The sequence below is a fragment of the Trichechus manatus genome, unplaced genomic scaffold, assembly GCF_000243295.1.
Source record: "Trichechus manatus latirostris isolate Lorelei unplaced genomic scaffold, TriManLat1.0 scaffold00170, whole genome shotgun sequence".
In the NCBI taxonomy this organism is placed as follows: Eukaryota; Metazoa; Chordata; class Mammalia; order Sirenia; family Trichechidae; genus Trichechus; species Trichechus manatus.
The window spans coordinates 2360143-2375782 of NW_004444106.1; the positions used below are offsets into that span (position 1 = coordinate 2360143).

A 15640-nucleotide genomic window follows, 5' to 3' on the forward strand; every position below is an offset into this window, starting at 1 on the left:
GCCTGATCCACTGCACCAAAGCCTCAGCGTCTTTCAAGGCTGACTCTCATCCCTTTTCTGCCTAGTAGAAGAGAACTCCCTCTAATCTATATCACAGTATGGTTGTGGTATAATTCAGTTTCATTAGAGAACAAATCAGAATTACAGAAGTATTTGCTACGTTTTCCCAACAAAATTGGCCCTTGCCGATATGACATATTATTATGGACAGGGAGCCCTGGTGATGCAGTGGTTAAGAGGTTGGCTGCTAACTAGAAGGTCGGCAGTTCGAATCCACCAGCCACTCCTTGGCAACCCAATGGAGCAGTTCTACTATGTCCTATAGGGTCGCTATGAGTCAGAATTGACTCGACAGCAATGGGTTTGGTTTAGTTAATGAATCTTTTTCCTCATTAAAAGTTGTTATAGATTAAATTGTGTCCCCCGAAAATATGCGTTGTAAATCCAAACGCCTATATCTGTGGTTATAATCCCATTTGGGAATGGGTTGTCTTTGCTATGTTAATGAGACAGGATTAGTATAGGGTGTGTCTTAAGTAAGGAGCCCCCGTGAGATATAAAAGAGATTTAACAAGCAAGCGAGAGAAGCTGAGAAGGGGGAAGAGAGATGCCAAGCCACAGGAGTAGAAGCTCAGAAGAGACAAGGACCTTCCTCCAGAGCCAACAGAGAGAGAAAGCCTTCCCCTAGAGCTGGTGCTCTGAATTCGGACTTCTAGCCTCCTAGAGTGTAGGAAAATAACTTTCTATTTGTTAAAGCCCCACTTTTGGTATTTCTGTTATAGCAGCACTAGATAACTAAGACAAAAGTGAATTCAGTTTGTCCCAGGATGCCTAGACTGGCACCTGTCTCCCCTAAAGCCCTTTTTCCCGTCTTGTGGGCTAGTGGTGTTCAATCCACCGTGCATGTTGTTGCCATTGTGTACTAATGGCCTGAGTACAGTTAGGATACATTTTTTGGTACCTAAAAGTGTTGGGTCCCCCATACTAGGGTTAGATGATTGGCAGTCACACCTAGATGTAATTTAGTTTGAATATGCCAAAAGACCTCCCATAGCCTACCTAGTTCAGGGTAGGCCTGTTCCCCAGGGGAGATCACACCTACCATATGATGGCTACTGCTTTAGTCACATCAAAAACCCGTTTTTTTTTTTTTTTCCTATTCTGTTTAATAACTTTCCATTCACAAAAACAGGGTGATGTATATTTGTGCATGGCACACAAGTCCAATGGCCCAGTAGGGAGCAGTTCCTGGAAATTCCTTCCCAAATGAAATCCTTCATAGTGCATACAACCTGATAAGTAAGAGTCAGAAGGTACTAGCACTTTACTAGAATTTCATTCAACCATCAACAATTGGACCATGTCATCATCATATCTTAATATGACTAAAATGTGTGCTAGAGTAATGCCACTTACGTTTGTGGGCTTCTATTCAACCTTTGCAAAAGCAGGAGCAGTCTCAGCAAACGTACGGCTTCATCTTTTCAGGCACCTGGTATAATTGTGCTAAAAAACCAATATCATTCTCTTTGTTCTAAGCTTCTCTCGAGGCACCAGTGTAATATTGGATTTCCCTCATTGTATAACCCGTTTATTTATGTCTTTACCCTCAGCTACTATTTCTCTTTCTCTCTATTTGCCATTGATTTTTACCCAAACTTCTCCACTTTTGGAAGGGATGTTAGATCTGACCATTGTGTTGGTCCAGAATGTTGGCAGTAATACTAGTCTAGCGTGAGCCTCCCCTTCAGTTCACTCCGTTCATATAGGGTAGGGTTACATAGGTACCAAACTAGTGGGCCATTCCTGCCACTAGGCAATACAGCTGCATTCACTGTCAACCCCAGTTTTGCCAGATGGGGTGAATCCACTCCATCAAACCCTTAGGAATTCTGGCATAAAAGTTTAAAGGTATAGTTACAATTTCTTGCTCAGGGACTATTATAGATTGAATTGAATCCCCCCAAAAATGGATATTCCCATGGTTCCCAGTATTGTGTGGTTGTCTACCATTTTGTGATCTGATGTGATGACCGTAAGTGTTGTAAACCCTAACCTCTATGATGTTAATGAGGCAGGATTACAGGCAGTTATGTTAATGAGTCAAGACTCAATCTACAGGATTAGGTTGTATCTTGAGTCAATCTTTTCTGAGATATAAAGAGAGAATCCAGCAAAGAGGAGAGGGACCTCATACCACCAAGAAAGAAGAGCCAGGAGTGGAGTGCATCCTTTGGACTGGGGTCTCTGCATTGAGAAGCTCCTAGCCCAGGGGAAGACTGATGACAAGGACCTTCCCCCAGAACTGACAGAAAGAGAAAGCCTTCCCCTGGAGCTGGTGCCCTGAATTCAGACTTCTAGCCTCCTAAACTATGAGAGAATAAACTTCCCGTTTGTTAAAGCCGTCCACTTGTGGTATTTCTGTTACAGCAGCACTAGATAACTTAAGACAGGGACCATCCCTGCTTCTAGCACCCATAGTTGCAGCCTTGATCCAGGGACTACTGCATCAGATAGGAAAAAAGAAAATTGAGGTGATGTGGGGAAGACTTGTACAGCATCCTCTCTCATTCTTTCTTCCCCAAACAATTGCCCATAAATGTATGTATAGGTTAATTTCTGGACTCTCAATTCTATTCCATTGGTCTCTATGTCTGCCCATATGCCAGTACCATACTGTTTTGATTACTATAGCTGTGTCGTAAGGTTTGAAATCAGGAAGTGTTGCGTTCCCCCAAATTTATTTTTCTGTTTCAAGATTGTTTTGACTATTCTGGGTACCTTGAATTTCCATGTGAATTTTAGACTCATCTGGCCAGTTTCTGCAGTGAAGTCAGTTGGAATTTTGATGGAGAGTGCATTGAATCTGTTGATAAATTTGTCTTTTCTTAATAACAGAGAGTCTGTTTATGGTTTAACTTTAGTTCCCTTTGCAGTGCTTTTGTATTAATCAGGAAAAAATCCTTTGAACTCATCCTGACTGTGGATTTAGGAAATGAGGGCCATATTTATGAGGCCTCTAGCCTGCGATGCAAGTGCCACAGAAGGATGAAGGGCCTCCCTCATGTCCTGTGGTTCTTATCTTCACAGGAAGAGCGTTCCCGGAGTGAACACAACTTGGTAAACATCCAGAAGACCCATGAGCGGATGCAGACAGAAAACAAGAGTGAGTAGCTGGGCTCTGGAGAGAAAGGACATACGAGAGGGTGTGGGCTGAGACCGGGAGCATCGCTGTTATCATCTTTGAAGAGGACTTTTGCATGTACCTGCAATATTCCAGAATGAACTGCCTCTTGGGCCAGAGAGACAGTCTTAGGCTGGGCAACCGAAGACGTCCCAGGAGACTGGTGACAGACTGCCGATACTAGGGAACCTTAATATCCCTCACCTTTGGAGACTGGAGAGCCAGTGAAATGAGGGTGTATCCAGGGAAACCCCTGAGAACACACAGGCACCCCAGTCCACTGGTGTTTTCTAGAGCAGAGTATCCCTTCAGTATGTCTGCATGTGCCGCAAGGTATCGATCCTTCAGACTGCAGGTGACAGACTCCTGGGCTGATTCTTTCCAACTCTGAGTAGCTTTGAGAATTGTCTGTTTCTCCCAGTGTGCTGACAGATGTTTTCTGCGTGTGTCATGATATGGAAACAGCTGGAAGTCCTTTCCTAGATGTAGTGATAGCATTTGTACTATGTAAGTGTGAGCTTGTTGGACATGGTGTATCAGCCTCGGGGAGCACTTCTGACCAGTAAAGCTCAGACCTCAGCCCCTGGCCTCTCTGATTTCTCGTGTGCTGAAGGCAGTGCCACATTACTGCCACTGCCCTTTGCCTCTTTATCCCTGTGTTCACTCTGCAGTCTCTCCCTATTACCGGACAAAGCTGCGTGGCCTCTACACAACTGCCAAGGCTGATGCAGAGGCTGAGTGCAAGTAAGTACCGCCCACTCTGCCTGCCATTCCCTCCCACATCCTCGCCCGGACACTGGCTGCCAGCGCCTATGAACCGCAGCCCCTGCCTGCCTTTCCCCCATGGATGAGTAGGTTCCTACTCTCCAGCCTCCCCTTTGGGTCCCACCTTCCCAAAAACCTACTCCTAGCACCCCATGTCCCCTTGGCCCTGCTGCATTACAGATGGCAGCAAGGCGTGGGTCAGATCTATCCCAGCTCTGCCATTTACTAGTCACATGACCTGAAGCAGTCACTTCAGCTGAGACTCGGTTGCTCCGTCATTAAAGTGGGATAATGGGATAATAAAAACCAAAAACCAAACATACTGCTCTTGAGTCAATTCCAGCTCATAGCGACCCTACTGGACAAGAATAGAGCTGCCCCATGGGTTTCCAAGGCTGTAATCTTTCTGGAAGCAGACTGCCACATCTTTCTCCTGCGGAGCGGCTGGTGTGTTCAAACCGCTGATCTTTTGGTTAGCAGCCAAGCACTTAAACCACTGCGCCACCAGGGCTCCATAATGGGATAATAGCTACCTAAGAAACAACCACCCCCTTGCCATTGAGTCTGTTCTGACTCACAGTGACCCTATAGGACGGAATAGAACTGCCCCATAGGGTTTCCAGGGAACAGCTGGTGAATTTAAACTGCCAACCTTTTGGTTAGCAGCCAAGCTCCTAACCACTGCACCACCAGGGCTCCTAATAGCTTCCTACAGGAGTGTAAACATAAAATAGTGTCTGCCATTCTACCATGCCTAGAAAGTGCCTAATACCAGTGTTTTTCAAACTCTTTTGACCATGACCCATGCTAAGAAATGCATTCTCTATTGTAGCTCAGTAATAGTAATAACTGACTCCTATGTGGCACTTCCTGTGTGCCAGGTACTATTCTCAGCACTTTATATATTTACCTTATTTAACCCTCACAGCAACCCTGTGCGGCAGGTTGTGATACTACCCCCATTTTACAGATGAGGAAACTGAGGCATGAGGGGGGTTATGTAATCTCCCAAAAGTTACTTAAATAAGTGGGGAGCCTGATTTTAAACCTAAAGCCCATATTCTTAAAATACCAAGCTACCATGCCTTTCTGCAGCATACCTTTATTTTATATGTATATGTATCACAGAATTGGAGCAAGAGTTTTGCAGTACAATTCTTACTGTTACCCTGTATACTCTATTCTGTTTTATTTTTTTAAATGCTAGTTTTTACCCAAGAAATTAATTTCATAACTCACTAATGAATTGCAACTTGCAGTTCAAATAACTGCCTTCACATCTGTGGTGATGCCTAACATCCCTTCATTAGTAACGGCCATGGGGTTCTTTCTCTTCCCCCGACTCACTCTTTGCAGGCTCTGTCCTGTGCTCGAGGTCCCATATTTTCTTTACCTGCTGTAGCCATTCTGCCGACCTTTGCTGGTGCCCGGCCCACACCTGGCACCAGGCCTGCTCCATATAGAGATGTGAGTGTGGTTCCTGCAGAAAGGAGGGACAGGACAGTGTAGCTGGTGGGCCAGCAGAGATGTGACCCCCATGCCCGGGGATCTAGGATGGCTTCAGGGAAGGAGCAAGACCTGAGCTGGGATCACAGGCAGACGAGGCGAGGGCAGATAGCCCAGGCAGAGGGGACAGAGTGACAGCAGAGCATGTGCACATGGGGATGGGAATTAGTCCCCTACGGCTGGGGAATGGGAGGTCAGACCATGAAGGCCTACAACACAGTGAACTATCCTGAGGCCACAGGCTTCTGGCCCATCCTTCCCCACCCCATCTCCTCCCTGATTTGCAGATTTACAGTCTGGCCACAATCAGGCCCCTTCCCACTCTCCTGGCTCTGAGTGTGGATTGCATCAGTCAGAGTGAATCATGCTGATTTGAGAGTGTAGGTAAACTGTCCCTCCCAGCCCAACTGCTGGCCAAGGGAGCCACTGCGTCTGAAAGCAGCCCGGGGAGCTCTTCCTGGCATTGGTGGGCCCAGAGTTAAAGTGATTTTGGAGGACAATTTCTGGCATTGGTGGGCCCAGAGTCAAACATTTACAAGCCTGCTCCGTAAACAGTTCCCAACATCTTGCAATCCTGCATCATTTCAGTTCTTCACACTCAGACCTTCATACGTGCATTCAGAAAACACTGAGCACACCCTTGTCACAGCCAACCACTGGCCAGGAAAGGGAGAACACAAGATCAGCGAGAGGCAGTGCATGCGGGGAGCGCCACGTCTAGGTGGGAAGACACATTTGCTCCAGGGGAGGCACTCATGTAGGTGCTGTAACATGCAGCAGCTTGTTTTCTTAAGAGATTAATATGAGACTGTTAGGAAATCGAAGAGGCACCAAGAGCTGGCGTCAGGAACTGAGCTGAGCCGTGGGACTCGCTGTTCTATTACATGTGCCACAGCTTCTTGCCAGCTGGTTTTTCTTATGCTTTACTGAAAATGGGAAAGAATTCCTGTGACTTTATGTAACATCTCATTTTTTTAAAAGGCCTTGAGATGGCACACTGGCAGCAGGGGATCAAAGGGAGATAGGGTCAAAGATCTGGCATTCCATAGCAGAGTGGAGGATAGGTATCCCTCCCCCAGTGGAAACAAGTTTTCTAGTGTGCATCTGTGTAAGGGCATAGTAACCAGTATGACAAATGGTGTCCTCAGGGACCTTCTGCCACAGACAGCAGATAACAACCTCAGTAACTCCAAGGCAAAGCTAGGGAGGGCGGTTTTATTTATTTATAATTATTTGTTATTATATTTTAGATGAAGGTTTACAGAACTAGCTTCTCATTAAACAGTTGGTACACATATTGTTTTGTGACATTGGTTACCAACCCCGTGACATGTCAACACCCTCCCCTCTCGACCTTGGGTTCCCCATTACCAGCTTTCCTGTCTCCTCGTCCTTGCCCCTGGGCTGATGTGCCCCTTTAGTCTCAGTTTGTTTTATGGGCCTGTCTAGTCTTTGGCAGAAGGGTGAACCTCAGGAGTGACTTCATTACTGAGCTAAAAGGGTGTCCTTGGGGGTCAGACTCCCGGGGTTTCTCCAGTCTCTCTCAGGCCAGTAAGTCTGATCTTTTTTTGTGAGTTTGAATTTTGTTCTACATTTTTCTCCAGCTCGGCCCTGGACCCTCTATTGTGATCCCTGTCAGAACAGTTGGTGGTGGTAGCCAGGCACCATCTAGTTGTGCTGGACTCAGTCTGGTTGAGGTCATGGTAGTTGTGGTCCATTAGTCCTTTGGACTGATCTTTCCCTTGTGTCTTGATTTTCTTCATTCAGGGAAGGCAGTTTTATGAGTGTCTAAGCCAGTGCAGGCAGAGGTACAGGTCAGCTTTCCAAGGGCCCGAGTGACTCACAGGCTAAAGTAGTCAGCGCCTGGAGGAGAGAAAGCCCATCATAGCCCCTAGACCATCTTTCTGAGCCAGACATTGGGCCTGGACAGCCAACTGTTTGCCAGTAGGCGCCCACAGCATGGCTACTGTTCCATGTTGCTGACTGGAGGTAGTGCTTCGGCCTTGATTGAGTCTGTGACACGTCAGCTCAGAAGCCAGAGGGAAACTGGCCCCACCCCTGCCCCAAGCTACTTCTAGGTGGGCAAAGAAGCCATGTGCCTGGGAGACTAATGTGCATTACCTTATCGTTCTACTATGCCACCTCCTCCAGTGCAGCCTGGAGTCCAGAGGTGAGCAGAGGTGGACAAGTGCTGCTTCGGGCTCCTTCTGAATCAGAATCTACATTTTAACAAGATGTGTACATAAGAATCACCTGGGGATTCTGATTCAGTATATCTGGGACGTGGAAATGCAAATTCTCAGCAGGGGGTCGAAATGGAATTAACCGGTTTGAAGCCCTGGCTAGGGCTCTTGGCCAGACTTAAAAGCTGTCAGCTGGAAAGAAGCCCCACCTTAATTGTCCCAGATGCAGTGGGCCTCCTGGGTTGACACCATCCTGAGGGTTACTGCCAGGCTAATGGCTGCCTGTCAGACAGTAGGGACGCAAGCTTTGGCTGAGAGGTCACACCTTAAGTTTCAGTTCCAGAAAATTGCCACTTTCTGGTAAGTGGTCTCTGAATAGAAATGCAGTAACTAGGAAATAGAACATTACATTCCTCTCCTGGAAAGTCACAATGCAAACTAAAGTCTTAAAGGCTCTGATACGTTCTGCAATAATGATTTTATTTAATTCACTATTTCATAAACTCGTGTGGTTCTCAAGTCTGGCTGCACCCAGAGGTTGACTTAATTGGGGTGGAGCTCAGACATTGGTATTTTTTATTTTGCAATGATTTCTGACATACAGAAATATGATACTGTATCAAGTGTTTTGTCATTCTGTGTTATCGCAAACATGATGCCCCTTGACCCCTTGTTGTAATATTCTTTGGGGAGCTTCCTCAGGGTCTAGAGTAGGAAGCCTACCCTCTAGAAAGGAAGCCTGTTTGCTTCTGCCAGGTTTCTGGGGTCTCTGCCACTCTGGAGGAGTCCCTGGGTGCTGTAGATGGTTAGGCACTCAGCTGTTATCCAAAACGTTAACGGTTCGAAACCACCCAGAGGTGCCTCAGAAGAAAGCTACTTCCAAAAGGTCACAGCCATTGAAAACCCTATGGAACAGTTCTACTCTGAGACACGTGGGGTCACCATGAGTCAGAATGGACTCGTAGACAGCTGTTTTTGTGGGGTATTTTGGCCACTCTGGAACCTCCTTAAACTAAATTCACAGAAGTTTCCTGGGGTTGCAAGTCTATGCAAGTTGTCGGCCTTTTAGGGACAAGTCCACCCTCCCCCCAACCCTGCTGTGTGCCAAGACAGCTCTCCCTGCGGCGTCGTGCAGGGGATTCTCCTTTTACCTGTCCCACCTTGGGCAGAGCCAGGGTTTTAACTTCTGTCCACCTAGTCTCTAGAGGCTGTCACGACTGCAGCAATGTTTCCTCAGGATTTGTCAAATGCTCTTCGGGCAAAAGCATCTCTGTCAGCTTTGTACCCCTCTCTGGGATCCTGCTTCCTCTTAGGTTGTTCCTACCTTCCTTACTGCCTTGTCAGTTCTTTTATGCTTTTAAGACCAAAAAACACATATTTAGTGTTTATAGTTTTCAGCAGTACTAGAAAAGTCTACGCTGTATGCTTCAACCAGACCTTTGTCCTCCCTTTTTCCCACCTTCAGCATCCTCCGGAAAGCCCTAGATAAGATTGCTGAGATCAAGTCTCTGTTGGAAGAGAGGCGGATTGGTGAGTTGAAAGGACAAGTTCAGTGTTCCTTGACCAGGAGCAGTGAGGGTTCCTGTGGGCAGCAGTCATCTCTCCCTGCAGGGTGTTTGTAACCTCAGCCCGTGTCATCATTCCCAGGGGTTTCTGACCGGGGAGTGAGTGGGTCTGGGCAGCCTGGGACATGAGCGGAGATGGTTCCCAGCCTCTGGGAGGCAGGGTTCACTAGATCCCTCTGCAGACCAAGCAGATCCCGACTTTGCCCTCTCATGCTTCACTTCCCTCCTCCCCCAGCCCCCACTCCCATTTCTTGCCATGGGAGAATGTGGCTCGTTTTCGTGGAGCTACACCTAGGTGTCTTGAAGCTGGCCTTCCAGGTGGAGTCTACAGTGTGTGGCTTACCCAGATCCATCAGACTGCCAGTTCCTTGGCCTTCCCACCTCTCCCCCGCCCTTCAAATGAAACGCGGTGGGTGGAGACCTCACTCCTCAAAGATCTCACATTGCCAGATTGGTTTTGGATGAAGTTGACTGGGCAGCTGGGCCATGCCTTAGATTGTTAGGGACCCACATTTGATAGTTTCAACTTTGTTGAATTATGTTAATAGAAAAGTACACGTATGTGTACAGCTTAATAAATTTTTCAATAAGTAAACACAACCATGTAGCCAGCACCCAGATCCAGAAACCACAAGCCTTCCTTTTGCCCCCTTCTAGCCCCTTCCCGCTTCTGTTAGTTAAGCTTGGTAGTCCCTTTAGTCTTGAACATCTAGTGCCAGGGGCACAGATGGTGCTTGGGTCCTTGGGTGTTGACTCGGGAGGTGGGGGCTCCAAGCTGAGCCCCTGACAGCTCAACACAGGGGTGCTAGGAGGGTCTAGGGGCAGACCTATCTCCCTGCCTCAGAACGGGGCTCATTTCCTCCCACAGCGGCCAAGATCGCAGGCCTGTACAATGACTCTGAGCCACCTCGCAAGACCATGCGCAGAGGGGTGCTGATGACCTTGCTGCAGCAGTCAGCCATGACCCTGCCTCTGTGGATCGGGAAGCCTGGAGACAAGTGAGGGTGGGCCAGGGTGCATGGTGGGCACAGGAGGGGCTGGTGTCCAGGGGCTGGGTGAGACTAACAGTTTCCTCCACTCACAGGCCCCCACCCCTTTGTGGGGCCATTCCAGCCTCAGGGGACTATGTGGCCAAACCTGGAGACAAGGTGGCTGCCCGGGTGAAGGCCGTGGATGGGGATGAGCAGTGGATCCTGGCCGAGGTGGTCAGTTATAGCCATGCCACCAACAAGTGAGTGGACCGTTAGCTACTCTTGGCACCGCACCGCTTGGGCTGCCCTGTGTCACTGTCTGCAAAATGGGAGCAAAGCTTTCCTGAGGGTGCCGTGGGGGTGGTGGGTGAAGCGCTGGCTCCTGCGGCTACTCTACCTCTCCTTTCTTTCCTCCCCTCAGCACTCCCTGACCCGGACTGTGCTCTTCACCGCATCTGGTCTTTTCCTTTTGTTCTCCCGCAGGTATGAGGTAGATGACATTGATGAAGAAGGCAAGGAGTGAGTGTCTGGGCCAGGGAGGAGCAACAGAAGCCTGGGACGCAGCCAGGCTGCTGGGGAGTAGTCCTCCTATCTGGCTATGGGTTGACACAAGGCTCCCCCTCCAGGAGACACACCCTGAGTCGGCGTCGCATCATCCCTCTGCCCCAGTGGAAGGCCAACCCTGAGACAGACCCTGAGGCCTTATTTCAGAAGGAACAGCTCGTGCTGGCCCTGTACCCCCAGACCACCTGCTTCTACCGTGCCCTGATCCACACGCCCCCACAGCGGGTAAGGGAGCCCCCGTGAAATCAGGACGTGGCTAACCACATGGGGCTGTGGGGTTGTCAGCTTTCCTTTTCTCCTCATCTTAGAGACTCTGAGCTAGAAGAGACCTGTGACTACTCCCCTTCGGCTTGGTCAGCTCTGTAGCACCCCCACAGCCCTGTCCTCTAGAGCTGGCCTTGCTCCTTCCAACCTTCAGCGCCATAGCAAGCCCAGAGCAAATGGGCCTGCTGCATCCTCTAGTCTAAGCTCGTTTTTGCATTTACAGTGAGACAGCCAAGCCCTGAGAAGGGAAGCGCAGTGTCCAGGGCCTGTCTTCAGATCTGGCTCCTGCACCACCGCCCTTTACTTATCTGAGGCTGCGTCCCCTGGTGCTGCTGCACCTGGGCCACACATTTACTGATGGCAGTGTGAAGGCTGTTCTCCCCTCTCCCCTCAGGATCCCTGCCTGATGCTCTCTGGGCTGTCCTTGATCCCCTTAACATAGTGTCAGGGCCCAAGAGTGTCCAGTGATGGCCTGACCACATAGGTCATGCGTCCCCTTCCTCTCCCTGCTCTTTGTCCCTTGCCCTTGGCCCTTTGTTATGAGAAAGGAGCTTGCAGCAGCAGCGACTGGGGTCAAACATCTAGGCTTCTTGGCTCTAAAGAGTGAAAGAGGAGGACGGGGAGGCTGGGAGCACATGGACCAGAGGTTCCTGGCACTCTAGGTTGGGGAGGTAGGATCGGAGATGGGGAAGACTCACCTGGGAGTCTCTGACCAGCCCCTCGTGTCTGCCTCCTGCTGCAGCCCCAGGATGACTATTCGGTCCTGTTTGAAGACACCTCCTATGCAGACGGTTACTCCCCTCCCCTCAATGTGGCCCAGAGGTATGTGGTGGCTTGTAAGGAGCCCAAGAAAAAGTGAAGCAGGTTGGCAGACTCACAGTCTCCTACCACTTTTCGGGGGAAGACAACAAAAGATTCTCTGTGATCAAATAAATATTCTTTCCCCATTACCTGCATCCGTCGCCTGGCTTTCAAGTCTCCTGACCCTCTTCCCCTTTCCAAACAGGGCAAGTTGGAGAACTTGAGGCTGCAGGGGGAGATGGCTTTATTCTCCCAATGGGCATTTACTCTCTTTGTTTCCAACAGAGGCTCTCCGTTTAACACAAACCATATTTTATCCTTGAGGCCACACCAGCCTTGTTTTACACCACTCCCCTGTTAACACCTCTCACAGGTGTGAACGGAAATTGAGGGGTGAGCCTGCCATCTTCTCAGCATAGTGGATGTCAAAGCGCTCGTTCTGGGCCACAGTGAAGGTATTTTTCCAGTCCCCCGTGGTGCCTGAGGGAGGGAGGGAGTGAGGCTGGAGGTCCCGGCTGCAGCAGAGGCCCCAGATGGCTCAGGTCTGGCTCTAGCTGCTGCTTCCACCCTCCCCTCCATGAATACCCACCCCAGACTGGCACTCACCTTTCCTCATGAAGGCAGAAATGCCATGGTCCATGATTTCAAGGGGCAAAGTGCTGTAGTTAGTCATGGGATTCTTCTTCATCTCCTTGAAAGACGTACGTTGGACGATGTGATCTACAGTCTCCTCAGGGAGGGAGTGCCCCAGAAACTCCAAGATCTTCTTAACCTCCCTTTTGGGGTCCTGGAGCAGCAGAGGGGCTTTTCAGTGGAGGTTTGGATTGCTTGTTGAGCAAACAGAAATGGAGCTGCTCTCTAACATCCAGGAGATCTGGCCATTTCTGCTTAACAACCTCTCAGAGCCAGCTCCTTGACTCTGGTCCTCTTTCCGTGGGGCAAAAGTTGCTTTCTATCCTGTGATCCTGCAGTAAGCCATGTTTGGTTACTTACGGGTGAGAGCAGCGGCAGTCCTCTCTCGTAACTGTGGCCCTGGAGCTTGGCCCAGCACTTGGCAAGTACTGGGAGAAGCAACAGCAGTAAATAGCTGATGGACAATTGAACATGCAGCTAACTCAGGCACTAGGAGATAAGAGCTGTACAAAATACTGCTGCCAAGGAGACGGCGCAGCCCACCTGGAGGGGGTGGGTATGCTAAGTCCTGGGCGAGGAAGGCTGGATGAGGGGTCCAGGAGCCATAATAGGGGAGGAGGGCTGAGAAGGGCTTGGCAGGTCCCCGTGGGGTTCTTGCCTTCCGAGGTGTGACATAGAGGGAAGCAGGTGGTCTCACCTCCATCATGTCCTCATAGAAGAGATAGAGAACAGGGTGGGTGTGACTCAGCTCCCACCATTCCTGCACGTGGTGGTACCAGGACCCATAGGACACTGGGGAAAGGGCACCAATAGAGAGGTGGTTAGCTTCAGCTGGCTGCCTCTCAGTCCCCTGCCCCCAGTCCCCTTCCTCTACAGCCAGGCCCACCTTCCCCAGCCATGAACTTCTCCAGGAAGCTGTCCCAGGTGCCAGGATCAGGGTGCACTTTGGCCATGTGGTAGAAGTGGTAATAGGAGACAGCCACGTCCTTTGCATTGCGGGCAACATAGATCACCTGGATGGGCAGATGACCACCCCTGGTGCCATTATCACCCAGCACGCCAGGTCCTTCTGCCACCTTTCAGCCCCTGCGAGGGAATCGTCTCAGGAAGCTGAAGCTCAGAGGTTGGCCTACTTGAATGAGTACAACTGCAACTGTGCTGAGATCTGATGTCAGAGTCCTAGCTGGTTCCTGGAAAGATATCCTGTACTACTCTTAATTCCAGTCAACACCCCTATACTCAGATTTGGAGCAAGGGGTGCGGGTATCCCCTCCAGTCCCCTCCAGGGCCTGTGAGCACCGCTACTCTGTTTCTCTAGGGTCTGCACTGGGGAAGGGTCTCACTTTCCTGGGTTGTCTGACCCCTACCAGAGCATGAGACAGATGGCTACCCCCTTAAGATAAGACAAGGCTCAGGGAAGTTGGGAGACCTTCCCAGAGAAACAGGGCCAGGGCTGGGATGGCCCCAGCAGCCTCCTTCCCTGTCTTCCTCTGCCACTTACCTTGACCTTCTGATCCAGCAGAGACTGGGGGAGCAGGGCCAGAGGCAAGTGCGTCTTGAGGATCCGGGGAGCTGGTATATCCTTCAGGGACTCAAGACCTAAGCCACGGGTAGGGAAAGGTCCACTGAACTGGAGCCCTGGTCCTCTTCCTTCCACTTGCCTCAAGTACCCACCCACGTACCTGAGGGAACCCCCGGGGCCTTGAACTCGAGGAAGGGCACCCGGATGAAGATTGGGTCCCGGCTACACTTGTCTGGATCGCCACCCTGGTAGATCATGTCCAGGATCTCGCTCACCCAGGTGGTACCTGCAGAGGGAGGAAGAGCATGCCCCTGCTGGCCTAGGTTGGGGACTGCAGCAGGGAGAAGTGGGGGGATGACCCTTATCACCTACCAGATTTCGGGTAGGTGCTGACAAGCAGATCATCGGGCCAGGCTTGGAAGTCCTGTAGTGGCCCCAGCGCCTCTGCAAAGTACTTGATGAGTGGGACATCCTTCACATACTCCAGGGGCTGGCGGAGGTCGCCTTGAAGTAGTTCCATGCTACCAAGTCAGGGGCCAGCGATATAGCCCACTTCCCTGGGTAGCAACACAACAATGGCATGTGCTGAATTCTTGCTTTATTTTAAAATAAGGACTGTCGTAGTTATCTAGTGCTGCTATTAACAGAAATACCACAAGTGGATGGCTTTAACAAACAGAAGTTTATTCTCTCACAGTCTAGGAGGCTGGAAGTCCGAATTCAGGTGCCAACTCCAGGGGAAGGCTTTCTCTGTCAGTTCTGGGGGAAGGTCCTTGTCATTAGATCTTCCCCTGGTCTAGGACCTTCTCAGCGCAGGAACCCAGGGTCCAAAGGACACACTGCTCCCAGTGCTGTTTTTTTTTTGTGGTAGGAGGTCCCCGTCTCTCTGCTCACTTCTCTTTTATATCTCAAGAGATTGAGTCCCGCCTCATTAACATAACTGCCTCTACTCCTGCCTCATTAACATCTTAGAGGTAGGATTTACAACACATAGGAAAATCACATCAGGTGACAAAATGGTGGACAATCATACAATACTGGGAATCATGGCCTCGCCAAGTTGACACATATTTAGGGGGGGGCACAATTCAATCCAGGACAAGGATGATGAGGCGTAGAGAGGTTGAGCAACTTGTCCAAGCTCACAAAAGTAATAAGTGGTGGTGGTTGTTAGGTGCCATCAATTCGGTTCCAACTCATAGCGACCCTATAGGACAGGGTAGAACTGCCCCACAGGGTTTACAAGGAGCAGCTGGTGGATTTGAACTGCTGACCTTTTGGTTAGCAGCCGAGCTCTTAACCACTATGGCACCATGGCTCCAGTAAGTCGTGGAGCTGGATCTAACTCTAGTGTAGTGTTTTACAACCGTGGCTGCACATTTGATCCACCCGAAGAGCTCTGAAAAATCCCAGTGCCTGGGCCACACCCAATTAAGTCTCTCTCCCAGTGTGGGAAAGGAGCCCTGGTGGTACAGTGGTTAAACGCTCAGCAGCTAACTGAAAGGTCAGCAGTTCAAATCCACCAGGTGAACCCCAGGAGAAAGATGCAGCAGTCTGCTTCTGTAAAGATCACAGCCTTGGAAACCCCATGGGGCAGTTCTACTCTGTCCTATACAGTTGCTATCCATTGGAATCGACTCAACAGCAGTGGGTTTGGGTTTCTGGGTGTGGAGCCCAAGTGT

The 15640-nt window shown here is 49.9% G+C and overlaps 2 protein-coding genes across 6 annotated transcripts in view; one reads left to right on the forward strand and one right to left on the reverse strand.

Moving 5' to 3' along the window:
* SGF29 (SAGA complex associated factor 29) overlaps window positions 1–11952 on the forward strand; it is a 42493-nt gene extending 30541 nt beyond the window's left edge. For all 5 annotated transcript variants that reach the window (XM_004386621.2, XM_023741021.1, XM_023741018.1 and 2 more), the window contains 8 exons: window positions 3091–3166; window positions 3856–3928; window positions 9104–9168; window positions 10072–10201; window positions 10288–10434; window positions 10658–10693; window positions 10801–10963; window positions 11745–11952. In XM_004386621.2, coding sequence (XP_004386678.1) covers window positions 3091–3166; window positions 3856–3928; window positions 9104–9168; window positions 10072–10201; window positions 10288–10434; window positions 10658–10693; window positions 10801–10963; window positions 11745–11861 — 807 coding nt within the window. In that variant the 3' untranslated portion in view covers window positions 11862–11952. The remainder of the gene's footprint in view (window positions 1–3090; window positions 3167–3855; window positions 3929–9103; window positions 9169–10071; window positions 10202–10287; window positions 10435–10657; window positions 10694–10800; window positions 10964–11744) is intronic.
* Window positions 11953–12066: 114 nt separating this feature from the next.
* LOC101352568 (sulfotransferase 1A1) lies at window positions 12067–14647 on the reverse strand. Its single transcript, XM_004386760.2, has 7 exons — window positions 14331–14647; window positions 14119–14244; window positions 13938–14035; window positions 13323–13449; window positions 13134–13228; window positions 12410–12590; window positions 12067–12283 (listed from the first exon to the last, which is right to left on the reverse strand). The coding sequence occupies exons 1-7, from the start codon at window positions 14476–14478 to the stop codon at window positions 12171–12173; spliced, it is 888 nt and encodes a 295-aa protein (XP_004386817.1). The 5' UTR covers window positions 14479–14647; the 3' UTR covers window positions 12067–12170.
* Between the last annotated feature and the right edge of the window lie 993 nt (window positions 14648–15640).